Source organism: Papilio machaon, chromosome 2 (assembly GCF_912999745.1).
Source record: "Papilio machaon chromosome 2, ilPapMach1.1, whole genome shotgun sequence".
Lineage (NCBI taxonomy): Eukaryota > Metazoa > Arthropoda > Insecta > Lepidoptera > Papilionidae > Papilio > Papilio machaon.
This window is the reverse complement of record NC_059987.1, coordinates 5,498,607-5,516,341: the sequence shown is the minus strand read 5'-3', so window position 1 is coordinate 5,516,341 and position 17,735 is coordinate 5,498,607. Positions and strand designations below refer to the sequence as shown.

The window sequence follows — 17,735 nt, the reverse complement described above, 5'->3', positions numbered from 1 at the left end:
AAATAATGTCATATTCAGTGTCTGGATTTCATTTTACTTGTTTTTAAATTAGAACTATTTAAATATAAGTTTTGGATCATTATGATCTAGTCGATCTCGTAGGCTTTTAACGTTTTGTATAACTTTTGGTTTTATTAAAAAAATGGTTTTTTATCCTTGTACTAGGTACAGATTAGTTGTATTGTTAATGCTTATTTTAATTATGTGGCAAATTATGAGGTTAATACCCAATGAAAAACCAACACCACAACTGACTGGGGTATAGTACAAGATTTTACTTTATTTTTTTAAATATTTCATTTGATAATCATTGCTGATATTTTTGTGATAAATATTTAAAATGTTTTTTACAGGCTGATATAGTCGCATTGGAAGATGGTAGCTTTAATAAGCACAAGCAAGACAAAGTCAAAGTGCGTGTGTATTACGAAGCATTATGTCCAGATTCTAAACATTTCTTTATCAAGCATTTATGGCCAGTAACAGATAAATTATCAGAGTTTTTGGATGTGGCATTAGTTCCTTATGGAAAAGCTAGCGTGAGTTTTAGTGTATTTTTTGTAATGACTAACACTAAAATGTATTGATGTAAATTAACTTTGATTTTAAAAATTAAGTAATTTTCTTCCTATTCCTGCTTCAATATTGAGTTTCTGTCACTAGATATAATGATGCCTTTAATGAAATTTTACCATCTTTCTTGGGACAACCTTTATCAGTATATATTATCTTACTTCCTATCAATATTATGAATGGTTTAAAAGACATTGATGGTGTAAAAGAAGTATAGGTGGGATGGATGTTTGTTAGAAGGTATCTCTGGAATGTCTAAATGGATCTTGATGAAATTTGGCATACATGAAGAACTTGCTCTGAAAGAACACATATGCTATTAATTAAGTTTTTTTAATCCCACTCATACAGAGTTGCAGGCAAAGGCTAGTATTCTAGTTATAATCCTTACTAATATTATAAATGCGAAAGTAACTCTGTCTGTCTGTCTCGCTTTCACGCAAAAACTACTGAACCGATTTATATGAAATTTTGTACACAGATAGTCTAGAGCCTGAGGATGGACATAGGCTACATTTTAACGCGAAAAAGGGGTTGTAAGGGGTTGAACGTGGGTGTGAAAGTTTGTATGGAAGTATCGTCATTTTTAGAGTTGGAAGCTTGAAACTTATTTTTGAGGTTGCTAATTCTATATAAATAAATAGGAAATTAAATTTTTGGAAAAATTTTGCCCCCAAGAGTGCTAAATAACAATAGGGGATGAAATTTTGTTAGGCAATATGTAAGGTTTTGGTGGTGGGGTAGTAGAAGATATCCATCATGTTGTTTTGGAGTGTGCTCGGAACGAACAGCTTAGACGTAATTATTTTAAGGTTTTCGGGTATAATGTCGGTCAGATAAACACTATCCTGGCTTACCCGTCTTCTGACGAGGCCAGGATGATGTTTAAGTTGACTGACATGTGTTTAAGAAACAATGTAGATAATTAGATGTAATGTGTATTAATTGGAAGGCTTATGGGGCGATATGGTCGCATTGCGACAAAGCCTCTTAAATTACGAAATAAAAAAAAAAAAAAAGGTTTTGGTGAATGTTTTGTTTAATATGTTTTGATGTTACCCTAACCAATATTTAGTCTAGAGCCTGAGGAAGGACAAAGCCTACTTTTTAACGCGAAAAAAGGGTTATAAGAGGCTGAAAGTGAGGGTGGAAATTTGTATGGAAGTATCGTCATTTTTACAGTAAGAAGCTTTAAACTTATTTTTTAGGCTGCTGATTTGATATAAATAAATATGACATTTGAAATTTGTAAAAATTTTACCCTCAAGGTTGCAATGTAACAAAACGGAATAGGGGATGAAAGTTTGTATGGGAAGATGTTTATGTGAATATTTTGTAAGTTTAATATTTTTTGGCATTTTTTATAAGTTTAAGTAAAAACCACAGCAACAACATAATTCTCGACCCGTAACCCAGAGGGGTAGGCAGTGACCCAGGACCTACATTTGGCGCGGTCCGGGCACACCTCTTTCTATGTTCTTCTACATACATCAAAGCATAGCACGTTGGTTAAATAAAATAATTAGCTCCAAAAAAATGCTACCCAAAATAGTATTTCACGCGGACGAAGTCGCGGGCACAGCTAGTTGATAATATTTTCTTAGTGTTCTTCTGATGTTACAGACTAAAGAAGAAAATGGTAAATATTACTTTATGTGTCAACATGGTGAAGAAGAATGCTATGCAAATACAATCCATTCCTGTTCAATTGATACCTTGGCCAACATGACCCTGTCTGTGAGGTTTACTGAATGCATGATCACAGATAATATGGATGCAGATAAGGCTCTTGAAAGGGTAAGTGAAATTACTGTATCAAGTATTTGTTGGTGTGGATGTTCTTTTAAATGGAATGTTATTTGCACTTTATAATGGTTTTTCTATATGACATGTTTATAAAAGGCTACCATCATGTTATTCATGCATAATCAACTGAAATTTTGACATAACATTATTCATTTTTTTATAGTTTGATACTTTCTTTCAAGAACAATCCTTGTTATGGAATTTAAATCTAAGGATTTTGTTTTTAAATATTTAATCTTTGTTCCAGTGTTCTCAGCAAATGAATGTTGATCCTGAACCAATAAATAAATGTGCCTCAAGTGAACACGGTGCAGCTTTACTTAAGAAACATGGTGATGACACAGACATAATTAAACCAACTTTTATACCTACTATTACATTAAATGGTTCCAGAGGTAATCAAGGTGCGATTTTAAAGAACTTCCTTTTAGAAGTTTGTAAATTAATTGATATGCCTTTGCCTCCACCCTGTCTATAACAGTGAAATTAAACTTGTGTGCATCACAAATGTTTATACTTAAATTTAGCATAATAACGGTCCATGAAAGGGACGGTGATTTTTGTATTTAGTAAATAATTTGTATACTAAATAAGTTCTTAATAATTATGTATTATGGCATCTATTCATTTTAAGAAATGCTCAAATACATGCCTAAATTGTCTTCTGCATGAATTTTGTTATCTTATCATGTTATCATGAAGGTTGATATAGTTATCATGAGTGATGAGTATATTTCGAACTGTAAATAAAATGTGTTATAATTTATGTAACTTAAAAAATATGTTTTATTAATATGGACTGCTTGTAATTCATGGGGCTATTTTTGACTTAGTAAAATTATTTTTTTATATTTATCAACGGGAAATTCTGAAATTAGTCACAAAATTAATTTATACTTATGGATTTGTTATTTAAAAATGCAGAGTACTCTTGTCACAATGTTATGTGCATGTTATACATATTTTTGATAATACTAATAAAAAACATTCTATGGTGCCGTTGTACATAAGATGAAATACATATCCTTAAAAGTATTTTTCACATTTGTTTTTTATTAAGGTTTTTCTTAACGATGTTTTGACAAAAACTGGTATTTCCATAGAATAAATTTGCATTCATGTAGTGTTGAAGTCAAGAATTCTTCCTATTAAGTAGAGACTGATTTTTTGATGGACTAACATTTTCAATTTTGGATATGTTAATTAAGGTGGTTGCTTATTTGTGCTCCTGCAGCGACATAACGCAAGTGAGCGCTGGCCTTTTTATCAGTACTTACACTTTAATAAAATGTAAAAGAAAAATAGAGGAAATAGCCGTATATGCTTTTTAATGTTGTGTTTTTTTCCATAATTTTTAGTTATTATTTTTATTACTTTTTAAAGAGTTTTTGAGATTTTTAAAGAGATTGCTTTAAACTAACTTCATAGTTTATGGTCTACTTATTTCACTAATGTTGTGCTTTGTTGTGATTATTTTATAAGCAATTGTTTTAATACATTTTTAACCTTTTTTGCGATGCATTTATCATTAAATAATTATTTGTAGACATAAACTTGTGTGATACTATAAATAAGAAGTAAAATTATAAATGACAATGTAAAACAGAAAATATTTGCTAAAGTTGTAAGGATTGCGAAGTCTTTTAATTTAATTCAATTGAACAATTTTTTTTAAAGTTATTCTGTTGTATATTAAAAAAAACAGTTTCCTGTTGACAGAAGTTAGACTAATACAGACAAATATAAATTACATTTAAATTAAAAGAAGTGATTTTTTTTCAAGTGATGGTAATTTTTTAACTTTACGTGAGTTCGTAGTTATTATATTAGAATTTCAACAGTGAATTCACGGTTGTATGATATATGTATGATACATGTATGATACGTACTTTAGACAAAAGTCATGCATTTTGCATATCTTGCCACACAATTTTAACGTCTAGATGGTGTTATTTACTTCAGAAAGTTAAACATTAATGACATGTAATTTTTATTAGTAATAATAAATGTATTTATGAATAACATTATTTATTTTATGTAGTTTCCTTTCGAATTTAAGCATCACCGTTTTATTTTACACTAACCTTATTCTAAAAAGCCGACAAATTGTGAACTGAATATTTTATAAATTGTATCAAAAGCATCAAACCCATTTTTTCAACTTAAACCTTAAATTCATAACGTTTGTTAGAATCAATTGACAAATTGTTAATTAAAATTCGTCATATTATAAACTGACGGTGTTTCAGTGTGACGGCGCTTGGCCATACGAGATTTTTTTTTTAATTTTTAATTTAGTGTTAAGAATTACATTGAAAGTTTGTCAACGATTTATTGTGGTAAGTAGGTTGTACCAAGACTGAGGCTTTTTGTGGATTCTAGTAAAAAAAAACGTATTAAATAAAACGTAAAAAAATCCATTTGCATTAATTTTAGTTTTGGCATACTTCCCTCCGGGCGGCGTCGGTAGCGATTCCCCTTAGTTTCTAGTTTTTTTTACAAGGATTATCAATCTAACGTTCATTTATTTATCTTCACTTTGATAGTAATTAATATTGTTATGGTAAATCGTGATGTATTGATGTGATCAGTTCTAGAATATATAGTTAATTATACAAAGTAAAAAAAAAAGTAATTTAATACAAACATTTAACATCATTACTTACAATATTCTCGTAACGTATTATTATTAGGCGATTGCGCTCGCTAAGTGGCACATTAATCACCACGACCATCGCCCCCCAATCTTCGCGTCGTAAATAACAACCGAAATTAGCACCTGTCTCTTTTCAGCGCAATGGGACAAAGTAAACAAGAGACTTCAGTCAATTCAATTTGGAGCCCAGTTTGACAACACCAATTTACTCCCGCCTAAATGGCTACCTTTGCTCTAAAAACCGTTTCAAACACAACAATAAATCTTCACTGAAATCACGGTCTAATTTCGTAAAAGCCCCGTCTCGCTTTGCTAATTAATATGAATGGCATTTGCATCCGGCTTTTTCTCGCGCATACCATTTCCAACTATTGTTTTGCAAAGATCCTCACAATTTATTCCTATTTTTACTCGACTGCATCGCGCCGGGAAGGTTATTGAGAATAATAAAACATCTGCTTTTTTGGTTACGATGAAATGAAAGGCTTTTGTGTTCTTTAGAATTCTGAGGCAGAAGAATTGGGGTGTTTGTTCACTGTTATTACAAAATTTCACCATAATTTGGCTTGCGTAACAGTTATTACTTCAGACATTTAAATAGATCCTGAGCGTCATTATCATACTTACAGAGAACCATTTATTAAAACACTATAAAGATTTTATTAATTCACAATAGACAATTTTGTGCACACTGACTGTATTATATTTTCTGATCGCTTATGCGACAGTAAAATGAGAAAAATAAACTGTACTCTACATCTAAAAGCGATGAAGGTTGTAAAATATACGAAATATAATGTTTCAAACATAACAATGTAACAACAATGACCACATAATGAGTAACCGTAGACCAAAATGTCTATAGAAAATATCGTCATTCCTGTCATTATCTTTGATAAAGGTAACAGTATGTTTTAAACGGGGATTTTAGTACCAGAAACCTGCGTCAGTTAGAAAATAATAAATCAGATATTAGTTTTCACACAACACACATTAAGCAAAAATAAATTAAGTTATTAAATTTATGTTAGTAGTTAGTAGTTAATAAGGACTTTTAATGGACTTGTATAATTTTAGTAATTAACATTTTGCAAGTGGCAGGTAACAGCTTGTCAAAACATAATAAGTTATGATAATCATCAAATAACAATTCTAATATTTTATCTGTGGAAAAAATAAAATAAATACTGTTATGCATCAACTGTGTGCTATAGTATAGGCGAACGTAATGCAATTTACAACTCATAAAAGCTCAGGAATATATTTGGTATTTATATAATTATTTTATTAGCATATTTTTTTAACCCGAATTCTCGTACTAACTACGTAAATATAAATGTACTTATATATTTACTAGTTGTCATCCGCGACTTCGTCCGCGCGGAATTAAAAATACATAAATGGTAGCCTACGTGTTCTTCCAGACTATGTTCTACACATATGGCGAATTTCATCAAGATCCGTTGAGCCGTTCCTGAGATACCTTCAAACAAACATCCATCCATCCATTTAACATTCGCATTTATAATAGTAAGATGTAGACAGTTTCTTCAGTAAGTATATTTTAATGTTAAAACTGTATATAAAACGTGTTACGAGGATTACATAAAATCAAATGTGGCCGATGGTCGTTAAGCAAGTTTTTTCTATGGAGGAGAGTCCTCACCTACAGTATCACACTTGTTTCGTCCTTTACTCTCTGAGAGCATTAAGCTTGCGCCACAGTATGAGATATAGTAGCGATCGCATAGCTATTTAAAGTTCACTTAAAATAAGTGACAAATTTTTTTTTCTTTTAACAATTCACAAAACTTTATAACTGACTGGTTTTTTTAAATATGATATTTGAAGTATTTGTAACAAACGTTTTAGTCTAAGTAAGTTTAAGCATCTTCCGTTTCTATGCTAGAAATATTCTTTTATCAACTTTATGATGTCACCTATGAAATTAATAACAAGCAAACACAAAGATAATTATCATTGTAGGAGCATAGAAGGGCAATCGCTTTGATATATAATTTGGACTAAAGTCGAACCTGAGATTCAATGTCCGATCCCGACGGACGACCTCCATAAGCGAGAAACCAGGGTGAGAGAGAAGCCTCTATAAGCAAGAAAAATATCGCGTTCCCTTAGACTCGCGCTTATTCAGGTTCGGTTGTATATACAAGTAGGTAGACTATCTATCGGTGTACCACAGGCCGTGTACTCTCATTAAAACTTTCCTCAGGCTGGGCTTGCACGTGTTTTTAATTTTTATCGAGAGCACTCGTCGTTAGCGGGCGCTGCGGGGTGCGGGGCGCGGAACGCGGAGCGAGGAGGGCGGGGTGCGACCGCTGCGGCTTCGGGTGCTTTGATTGCGGTAATGACGTCTCTCCACTCTTTCCTACTCGGTATCTTCGAATAATTATTTATTTACAAATAAATGCGTATCTTTTTAATTACTCAACTTCATGTCCTGCTTTTTATAAAACACTCGTCACGTGAAACTGGTTAAAGCAAGGAAATTTCTAATTCAAAGCCGACGTGGAGGTAGAATCTTTTCACTTTGTTCCATTTAACATTTTCAACACACAAGTTGTGCCAGTTTACTCTAATTATTATTTCAATCTAATTAGGTACCTACTTATACTAGTATAGGTACTTAGTATTGTACCAAACGGAATATTTACGCGATTTTGTAATACTATGACTATGACACAAATCCCGACGTGTTATTTCTTAAAACGATATCAAAACAGTAAAATCAAAAATAGCTATCGATTCGGCGTTGCCGTATTCCTGGACAGGCCACCCTCAAAATAACTGGATAAATTAACAATGTTTTTGTATCGTATCTTTAGCGTATAAAATAACATGCAGACATGACTGTCGGCCGGGAGCCGGAACAGCGCTGCATCAGAGTGAGCGGGCAATCCGCTTAGCACGGTCAGTGCACCGCCGTAGCGAACCGATCGCAACGCAAAACATCCTAATGGATTTTTCATGTCGATTGAACACGGCATAGGTATGCGTACGAGATTACTAAAACGTTTAATACATATTTCATCAATATAAATCCCAAACCGGCCGTTATCACAGCCAGTTTGTACAAACCGTTCAATACTTTTTTTTCCAGGAAATAGATTATTTTTTTGGTCCAATAAACTGAATACTTATATTTTAACGCATCTACATATTTTGAATATCTGATGGTTTGAAATTGCTAAAAGGGTGAATTATTTTGTTTGCTGTCAGTTAACTACCTATTAATTATCGTTAAAACTGATGTGGGTTCCTGACGTATTGTAAACCATTAGGGCGCGTACGTAAAATTTTGACATAAATGAAATAACTTATGATATTTTAGGTAACAATAGTATTGTTACAAAATTGAATTGTCATGGTAAAATACAAAAACAATATGATGAAATGATCTAGCGTTTTATACATACCTTTCAATAATAATAATCAACTTAAATGACCTTTTGGAGTTTGATATCAGATTTGAACTCATTAGCACTGATATTTCAACACCTTACTTCTTTATACAAACGATGACGTAATAGTAAAAGCTAGCTGCGTAGTTTATTTGACGTTTATAGAAGTATTTTAATATGAATAACACAATGTTCTTACAACACAAATGTTATATCAAATTATTTAAACTTTTATAAGGCATTATTGTAATAATCTAAATATAAACGGGTAACACTCAGTCAAGGTGAGACGGGCCGCGACCGCGAAATAATACCAGTCGCTCTCGCCCTGAAGAAGAGACCCCGATGGGCTCGATCCCGGATAAATTGCGTGAGTCTTAGCCGTTTATATTTAATTCACAGATGGCACCTATTGCTAATGTGCATAGCAATATAATTAACAATAATAATGTCGAGAATACCAGGAGGCAATTTGAGTAAGTTATTGTCTGTAACGACTAATTGCAGTCTTGTGTTCAGCTTCTTGGTAATTCATGCGCCGGAAACTTGCCGCCTCGCCGTGCCGTGATTACAGCTTATGTTGCTACAAAACCGCTGCGTCTTGTTAATGTGATAATTGTCACCTACCGCCAACTACACTAATTAATAGCCCGTATCGAGTAACATCAGATAATATAAGCTTAGCAATACGTTGCATGTCATTGTTTTGGCAGCTTGTCGCCATGTGGACGACAACGCTGCCGGTCTTCTTCACTTTGATTGTATTTGGCCGTACCGGGAAAGAAAAACCTGTAAGATATTCTTTTTAATTTAATTCCAAATAACAACTCAAATATGCTAATAGAAATTTCTAACACGAGCTTGTATTCTAATTTAAATATTCTGAGTTTTGGATGCCAGAAAAATAGCAAACTTATACTGTTTCAATAGATAGCGATACTTAGCAGCTTTTTCTCTGCTGGTGAATTCCCACGGGTCCCGTTCTCTTCCTATAACATTTTATCTCCCATTCCTTAATCATTTTGTCCTTTTTATTTAGTCTAATCACACGCTATATGTTAATCTTAAAGAGAGAGTAGAAATTCATTTTGACAGCACAAATGTAACCCCCAAAGGCGTTTAGAGGCGCGATTGTAACAAAGTCAATTTTTCACGTGAAGCAAACGTGCCGCAAAGTCTATGAAACGTTTTAGTGTGTCGCGTGGGATGGATGTGGTGTGATAGATGAGTGACAGTATGGGAATACAAGCGAGACATTATTGCTCAACGTCGTCTCCGAATACTAAATGCAGAGGCCGCGGCTTCCGGCGGCGGTCCCGTTGACATTGATGCGCGATCCCAATGACACAATAGGACCTTAAAAACGGCTGGCTAACTTCATCTGCAGATCTTTATATAAACTCACGAATATGATGAAGTCGAGTATTAAAAAGTTGTCATCCATTAAACACATAGCCGTCTAACTTATGTCGTAAGATCTCGTATCTATTGCCATGATTTTTTGCATATGTGTATATTATATTTATTATTTATCGCTTAACACATATTTTTTAATATTCGTATTATTTTTCTTAATACTCTAGCAACTTTAATATGTCTACAAATGTAGAGGAAATATTCCGAGACGACAATGGAAACATGCTCGCGACGTTTAAATTAATATTTAACGTTATGATACAAGTTGATGCGCATTGGGTTGGTCTCCATGGAATCTCGACTTAATAATTTTTCTTTGAGAATGTTATCTCATTTTTAATATTGAAGCGACTGCTTTCCCTCGCGTTCCTCACAAAGGTAACGTACGAGTATGTAGATCACGGTTAGGCTCACTATAGCACTGAATAATAAAACTACATTGAATACGTGTATGAATCATTTTTAGGGGTTCTAAGCGGGATTATCTCAGTGCTTCGTTCTTTTTACATTTTTAACAACAGAATACAGGTTATTAATATGTGTTAAATAAAACACGTATAAATGTAAGCTTGTGAATTTTTAAATTATTTCACCCCTTCTTTGATATCTAAATTTTTCACTTTATTGCATAGTTAAAATCATCATAAACCTGCCCTTTTCCCTACGAAGCTACGGCTATGTACTATTCTTCCATACATCTCTATCAGCCATATGTGAATTGTATTATTGAAATATTAATGTGAATTATTGAGTGAATTAATAAGTCCAAAATATATTGCTAAAGCCTAGTTTAGAAACAAGCTTCGAAATACTAACATAATATAATTGTGAAATGTATTGACCTTTGGTTTAATGTTTGGTATGTATCTATTGAAAATTAACTTAGTTAACTAAAATTAAAACTTTTATAATGTAAAATAAATTAACTTATATAATAAAACATATCTCTTATAACACATATCGTTATATGACTAAAATAGTTTAATAGATTTTCGTTCGTTTGTATCATAGAGGACAATATGTAGGGATATTTTGAGTAATATTTTTGTGATGGATATACAGATGTATTATTCAAACAGGAGCTAAGTGATGAAATCAAAGAAATAATCCAGCATGTTCACAACGAGTGCGTCGCTAAGACCGGGGTCGCCGAGGGTGAGTTCACTAAAGAAAATTTTATTTCCGTTTACCTTTGTTTTGCGCTCGCATGCGAATGACGTGAAACATTCGCCGTGGCTAAGCTGCGCGCTGTAGTGCTTCGATTGTCTTAGAAAGCACTTTTTTATATAATTTTTGTTATTTTTATAAAATATAACTAATACAATACTAAGAGATCTGTAACTATTATCGCTACACATATTTTTTATAACTTTTTAGAACTAAAATTAATAATAAATAATGACTGATTGAGAATGAAAATTGATCTACATATATGTATCCCACAGTTTATTTATATACATATATTTTTAATAAAATATATCACGTTTTTTCTTCATTCCTTTCATGTAACGTTTGATAAAATAAGAATTATGTCACCTCTACATGTTTAAGGTAACCTTTACTTGTGAAAACATGTCTCATATTTGCGTACATTAAAGAGTCTTTATTCTACTTGCCCCCAGAGGATATAACGAATTGCGAAAACGGCATATTTAAGGAGGACACGAAATTGAAGAGATATATGTACTGTTTGTTGGAGGAAGCTAGCCTTGTGAGTGTCTTTATCATTTCATATAATTTAATTATATTATTGTTATTTGTATTAACTTTAATGTTTCGTTAGATTGATGACGACGGCAATGTTGATTATGACATGATGGTCAGTCTCATACCTGACCAGTACTTCGATCGAGTTCATAAAATGATATTTTCCTGCAAACATTTGGGTAAATATACTAATTATTTATTGTTAAATTTAATATATTATATTAATATTAAAAATATTTCATTTAATATATACTTTTTAGTTATTAGTTACTATTAAAAAATTTAATTGTCCAGATACTCCCGACAAGGACAAGTATCAAAGGGTTTTTGACGTTCATAAATGTTCATATGAAAAGGATCCCAATGTAAGTATCCTTTTTTATTTATGACTGAATTAAACACAACGAGAAAAATGTAAAATGTGTGTGATGTTAGTTGTTAAAATATTCAATCAGCGCATAAATAACCTTTGGTTTATAAGAACATTATTTTTTTGTTAATACTACGAGTTATCCGACAACGGTAGAAAATTATAATTTAAACAAGTTTTCATGTTTAAATTACTTATTACAATTAATTGCGCCAAAAGTACTTTTTATATTTTGTATAATATTGTTTCAGTTTTATTTCTTATTTTGAGACTGGAACTTTTCTGACGAGGGGAGATAAGTAATATTTTTAATAAAGTTTTTGTGTGTTACTTTATTGTGAGTTTATTTTTATTTAATGATGTACATAGTTTATATCGCAGAAGTTCAATGAAAAACGACGGTTAGGTTGCAATGTTTCATGGTGAGGCCTAAGTTCACCTGACGTTCATACGACGACTGAAATAAATTATTTGAATTAATAATTAGTTTATAATTCCATATTATTTTATAAATACATCTCCTAATTAAGGTAGGTGACAGGCAGGCGGCCGGTCGTAAAAAAATTAAGGTTTATAAAACCTTTCGCGCCGACCTCGCGTGAGTGGGATAAGGCCAGGGAGATGAAGAAAAAGATTCTTTCGAATTTTCTTATTTTCGACAGTTACTATAAATAACGGTAAAACAAAAATGCTTATTTAAGTTTAAGTTAGATTTTACTTAAGTGTTTTAATATTAATAATCCAAGAAATCACTTTGCGTTGGTTACTTTAAAAAACATTAAGTACTTGTAAATAAAAACGCAATTTAGCGTTAGCCGCGGGCCTTCGGCTCGTCTAATTTTTTTATAAAATCTTTTTCGACTTTGTACAGATTTGGAAAGAAGCAAAATACTAAGGAATTAATTTTCTTGACGAAAATAATTTCTCGGAGAAAAATAAATGAGTTCGAATGTTATAAAACGTGTAATTGTGATCTTTTAGTGAAATGAAATTCAAAGAAAATCATTCTCCGAGAAGTAATTTTAAAAATCCAGTTTTTGTTTGCTTTTGTAACTTGAGTGGGTACTCAAGAGAGCTACAATATTGAAGTATGAAATTAATATACATTATTTCACTTACATTTCCAAGTTATTATGGTTTTCTCTAGGGTTTTCCTAATTTTATAAGAATTTTAATATTGTCTTAATTCATCTTTTCTTTTATTGAAAATATCACATTTTTGATAAAGCGTTAGCAGGATAACGTAATTTTGAGAGGTCAAAGTCTAAATATTTTACTTATTAACAAGTATTCTCAAATCTGATGTTGGCAGGATATGAACTTAAAGATTCAAATTACAATAGGAGAGCACGTTATTTAACAACAAAATGACATTCAAAAGACGGAAAATCCGAGGGTCGGAACATCTGCACATAAAGAGGCAATTTGGAGATTGCCAGGGGCGCGCAACCGCCACCGAGAATTGTACTCGATGTATTCAAATTTTTTTAAGAAAAATAAACGAAGAAAATATTGCAAGGAATTCATTGCGGTAAAGTAAACAGGAGTAGCTTGTTACTGTGGACAGCGACCAACGAGACGCAGCTGAACCTGCGTATTTGTGGGAAATGAATACCCAACCAGCAAATCTGCATAATTATTAAGTGATTAAAATCATTGATTAATTCTCATTCACATTTAATTCCAAATAAGACAGAAATAATTAAACATAAAAGTTTAAACAGTATGTGATTTAACGTGGCTACCAACATAGCGGAGACAAATTACTCGGCAATGTTTTTAAGTACAACAAGTAAAAGATAAATGGAATTGGTTTAATTTAACAAGGTAGGAAGTAGTCAGAAAACTGGCTGCGGATGTTGCAATTTGGCGCCAAGCCGCAGTAATGACGTCGACGGTGGGTCGCGGCGGCGGTGGCTGGACAGCGCGTACGTGCATTGGCGACGACCCTTATCTGTCGATTTTTTTTATTATTAAAAATGTGTTCAACAACACTGTGGCATTTCTTTACTTTTGCTTTACATGAAACTTGTCGGTAAAAAATAAAAAGTTTATAGATTCAAATTCATACTTAAGATAAAGAAACAGTCCTGCTTCCAATACTGTAGAGTATCTAGCAATAACTCCAAAATCTAAAGTCCAATTGTATCGTTACAAGACTACGAGTTAACACCTTAAACATCAGAAATAATCACTTTTTGAATGATTAACTTTCAAAAGAGTTTCTAATGTCGACAGGTATATTAGGTACATACACGTTTATTAAGATGTAAAAAATTTACAACGAAAAGTTATTCTATGTATCTTTCAAAATATATATGAATATCAAGTATCTTTCAATATGTGGTACACAATTTATATGTTAATACAAGAGTTGCTACGACGGCACTACGAAGTGCTACGGAAAGTACTCGTAGCTTGTAGAGAGGCGGAGTGCGGACCGCGCGACGACCGGACCTTCCGCAAATTATACGGCACCGGCAACCTTATTGACGATAACTTCTAAATGTAATTTGCCTTCAGTTTCCAAGTTTAACTAAAATGTTTCATTGAATTTGAATGCACCTAGAAAATTAGCAAGGTGAAAATGTTAATAAGATGATAATAACGACATTAGAAAGTTATGATTTATTTTCTTGTAGTAAAAAGAAAAGTTACCAAATAACACATAATGGCCATCGTTAACTTTTAAATAATAATATTACGATCATCGGTATATCTTTATTTATATGATAAAACGAAGTAAAACTTATTCTTTCTACTGTTTTGTGCGTATAAAACTAGTTATGATATTTTGGTTATTTATTCGTTAAAGCGAAACAATTTATTGGCGTGGAGCACGGTTGTGAAACAAAGCAATTATCCAAATAAATTGAGTTAGCGAGTGGCGGTGGCCACAGTCAGCCGCTTCATAGTTCCCTTCAAAGGCCCCGAGCTGCTACTTCGGAAAGGTGTTTGTTTCGGAGGCGCGCCGCAAAATGAATATTGATGACTTTATGGGGACCGGAGATGATTCGCTAAAAAATTAGCTTCTTTTCATCATTTTATTGCTCCGTGACGTTCGCAGTGGAGGCGCTCCTGATGAAGACTAATATTTATGTTAATTATACTTTGTGACGATAAAAGGATAGATTTATTTCTGCTATTAAATTTTGTGATCAATTATAACATAATATTGGAGCGTCATTTTGGTACGACTGGTTAATTACATGATAATTGCCGTATATGCAACAATATAAAGATCAAGTTTCAGTCACCATTGGTCTGAATGTGGTGGGCCTTTGAAAATCATTTAATAACGCTTCTAATCTTAAAGGTCTCTATTTGAAAATCCTGTTCCATATTTTATTTCTCTAACAGAAATGAACATATGATAAACAGGGCACAATATGATAAACAAAATGATAAAGTACCTTTGAAGCAACCCAAGTCAAAGTATGCAATAATGGAGAGTCGGTGGACACATCGGCGACGCGTGTCTTGACGGCTTGTCCGGAAGACACAATTTATATGCAAATTGAACACAAGATACAAGCCAATGATACCGCCGCCGTCGCCGCCGGAGAGCGACGCACCCCGTTTGTATTAACACTTCTGAAATTACTTTCGCACACTGAATACCGTACATTGTTTGTCGTCGTTTCTTTGACTTCAACGTGACGACGCCGTGCTAAATGTGGAATATCTCTTGATCTAGTTGACGTGAAATAAATTGGCGTAACAAGATATTAGATCCTTTTGTTCTTTTCAAATACACAATGTTCTTTGTTGTAGAGTATCTATTTTGAATAATTCTATAATTTCAGGATTTGACTTAGATGATGCTCAGAATATATAAAAATTGAATATTTTAAAAACACACACACACACACATATATGTAGTAAATATTAATAACAAAACAGAGTGTGTTTGCTTTGTAAAATAGCTAACGTCTTTATTTTAAAGGAAATTGCAAAACTGTAAACCACCTGCTGTTTATTTAAATTTTTCCTTTACGTTCTTCGCTGCGGAGGGTAAATAATAGAAGTATGACTGTGTTAGCTTTTACCTTGCGGCGTTTTCAAAATTACTTGCCACGAATTGAAGTATGTATTACGTTTTTTGTAAATTAAATGTTTTCTGAGAAGGTTTTTTCATGTAATAATATATTTAATGCTATCATTTGTTTTGAAACGTTGGTGGTTTATGTTATATGATCTTTTTATGCAATGCAGTAGAGAATAAGAAATATTATGGCTAATTTGGTTTATTAACAATGATGAAACGAAAGAACTGTTACACAAGACACGCGTCTAGTTACAGTGATTGCATTTTCATTCTGAAGTCGCTTTGACCAAATGCTTTTCGACGTAGTTCATTTGATTAGGATTCTCAATGGATGCGGTATAAAATATTTTCTTTGCGTATTATAAATAATATTATATTATATACAAAGTGACAAAAATTATATTTAATTCAAACCAAAGTAACAGTTAAGTTAACGTTACACTGAAATCGAGAATTATCATTGAATTTTAGTAATTAAATATCCAATTTTTGTGTCCATCTATGTCCATCTATCCATCCATCCATTTAATTGAATGGCATTATCGATTTATTTATTATAAGTTAAATGAATTTATCTAGTAGATAATTATATTAAAAATTAGAATTGCCAACTCCATTTGTTAGTTTCACTTTTTGTGCGCGAAGTTCCGGCGACGGCGACCGCTGGCTAAGCCAATTAGTGTCCACTTGGGTAAACACCGGCTCGTTAGCGGACTTGTGTGTTTTATTCAATTCAATTTACCAACTTCATTGCTGCTTATTGATAGGACATGCTACTCTTACAACACTTTTAGTTCATTACCACAAATAGCCTTAATATAAACCGGGACAATTTTAACATCTGTATTGCAGCATTCTTTTAATGTTGCTAGTCTGGTTTTAAGAGTAACCCAAATAAAGTAAATGCATTGTACTAAAAATACGGGCATATAGTTTAAACCGGTTTGGAACATTCAATTAATTTATAGGTCACCAATATCAACAAATTAGAGATCCGAGCTAGGAAAATTGGAATTCGTGATATTCATATAATAAAAAACCTTTTACGTCAGTATTCACATTACTTAAATTATCATCTGGATTGTTTTACTTCCACTTTTCAATATAAAGTCAGAGTTACATATGTATGTATTAATAGTTATTTCAGGCTGTGTGTTTGTTTAATTGATATTCCTGTGGGCAGGAGGGTTGCAAACATTAACATAGCAATGAAATAAAAATGAATCGTTATGAAGGTTCAGTTGTTAGAGCCTATTCAATTTGGAAATCTGTTGAATAAAGAAGTATGCTTTTGTACTAACTTATTTATGAAGCTAGCTTTATACATTACCTATTGTAGAATGTTCTCTGTCTTCGAGGTCTTAAAGATATTTTTATAACTTTCAATTGTTAAGTTTCTACTTTTTTTTTACTTTTTTTAACACGTTAACTGCGAGGCAATTTTTTTAGTTTTCTTAGCAGCTTGCGTGGCATTCAATGTCAATCTTAATTTTTCGTAGCAACCTACGCAGCGCTTTCTTTGACCACCTCTTTGGAACAAATGATCAGCACATCTGCCGATAGGAAATCTTGGAATAATATATATATTTTAGATCATCAGCAAAAACTTTCAACGTTCTCTGTACATAAACGATGATCAGCACACAATGGTAAAAATTGCCACTATGGACTAAACTTCGAATGGAACTGTGACTTGCTTAAAATAACAGTGAAGAATAATCCACAACTGAGCACACATTT

General features: G+C 32.5%; 2 protein-coding genes across 2 annotated transcripts; both read left to right on the top strand.

Moving 5' to 3' along the window:
• The first annotated feature begins 29 nt into the window (after positions 1-29).
• LOC106709027 (gamma-interferon-inducible lysosomal thiol reductase-like) lies at positions 30-3,056 on the top strand. Its single transcript, XM_014500672.2, has 4 exons — positions 30-259; positions 354-539; positions 2,197-2,370; positions 2,627-3,056. The coding sequence occupies exons 1-4, from the start codon at positions 143-145 to the stop codon at positions 2,855-2,857; spliced, it is 708 nt and encodes a 235-aa protein (XP_014356158.1). The 5' UTR covers positions 30-142; the 3' UTR covers positions 2,858-3,056.
• A 6,082-nt stretch (positions 3,057-9,138) lies between these two features.
• LOC106709035 (general odorant-binding protein 83a-like) lies at positions 9,139-12,296 on the top strand. Its single transcript, XM_014500680.2, has 6 exons — positions 9,139-9,245; positions 10,950-11,025; positions 11,493-11,581; positions 11,654-11,756; positions 11,872-11,942; positions 12,199-12,296. Exons 1-6 carry the CDS (start codon positions 9,150-9,152, stop codon positions 12,214-12,216), a joined length of 453 nt encoding a protein of 150 aa, XP_014356166.1. The 5' UTR covers positions 9,139-9,149; the 3' UTR covers positions 12,217-12,296.
• The last annotated feature ends 5,439 nt before the right edge of the window (positions 12,297-17,735 follow it).

Coding starts and splice junctions, on each gene's coding strand:
- LOC106709027 (XM_014500672.2), top strand. CDS start 143: ATGGTTTTTTATCCTTGTACTAGGTACAGATTAGTTGTATTGTTAATG. Junction 260..353: donor CAACACCACAACTGACTGGG/GTATAGTACAAG, acceptor TGTTTTTTACAG/GCTGATATAGTCGCATTGGA. Junction 540..2,196: donor TTCCTTATGGAAAAGCTAGC/GTGAGTTTTAGT, acceptor CTGATGTTACAG/ACTAAAGAAGAAAATGGTAA.
- LOC106709035 (XM_014500680.2), top strand. CDS start 9,150: ATGTCATTGTTTTGGCAGCTTGTCGCCATGTGGACGACAACGCTGCCG. Junction 9,246..10,949: donor GTACCGGGAAAGAAAAACCT/GTAAGATATTCT, acceptor TTATTCAAACAG/GAGCTAAGTGATGAAATCAA. Junction 11,757..11,871: donor ATTTTCCTGCAAACATTTGG/GTAAATATACTA, acceptor TTAATTGTCCAG/ATACTCCCGACAAGGACAAG.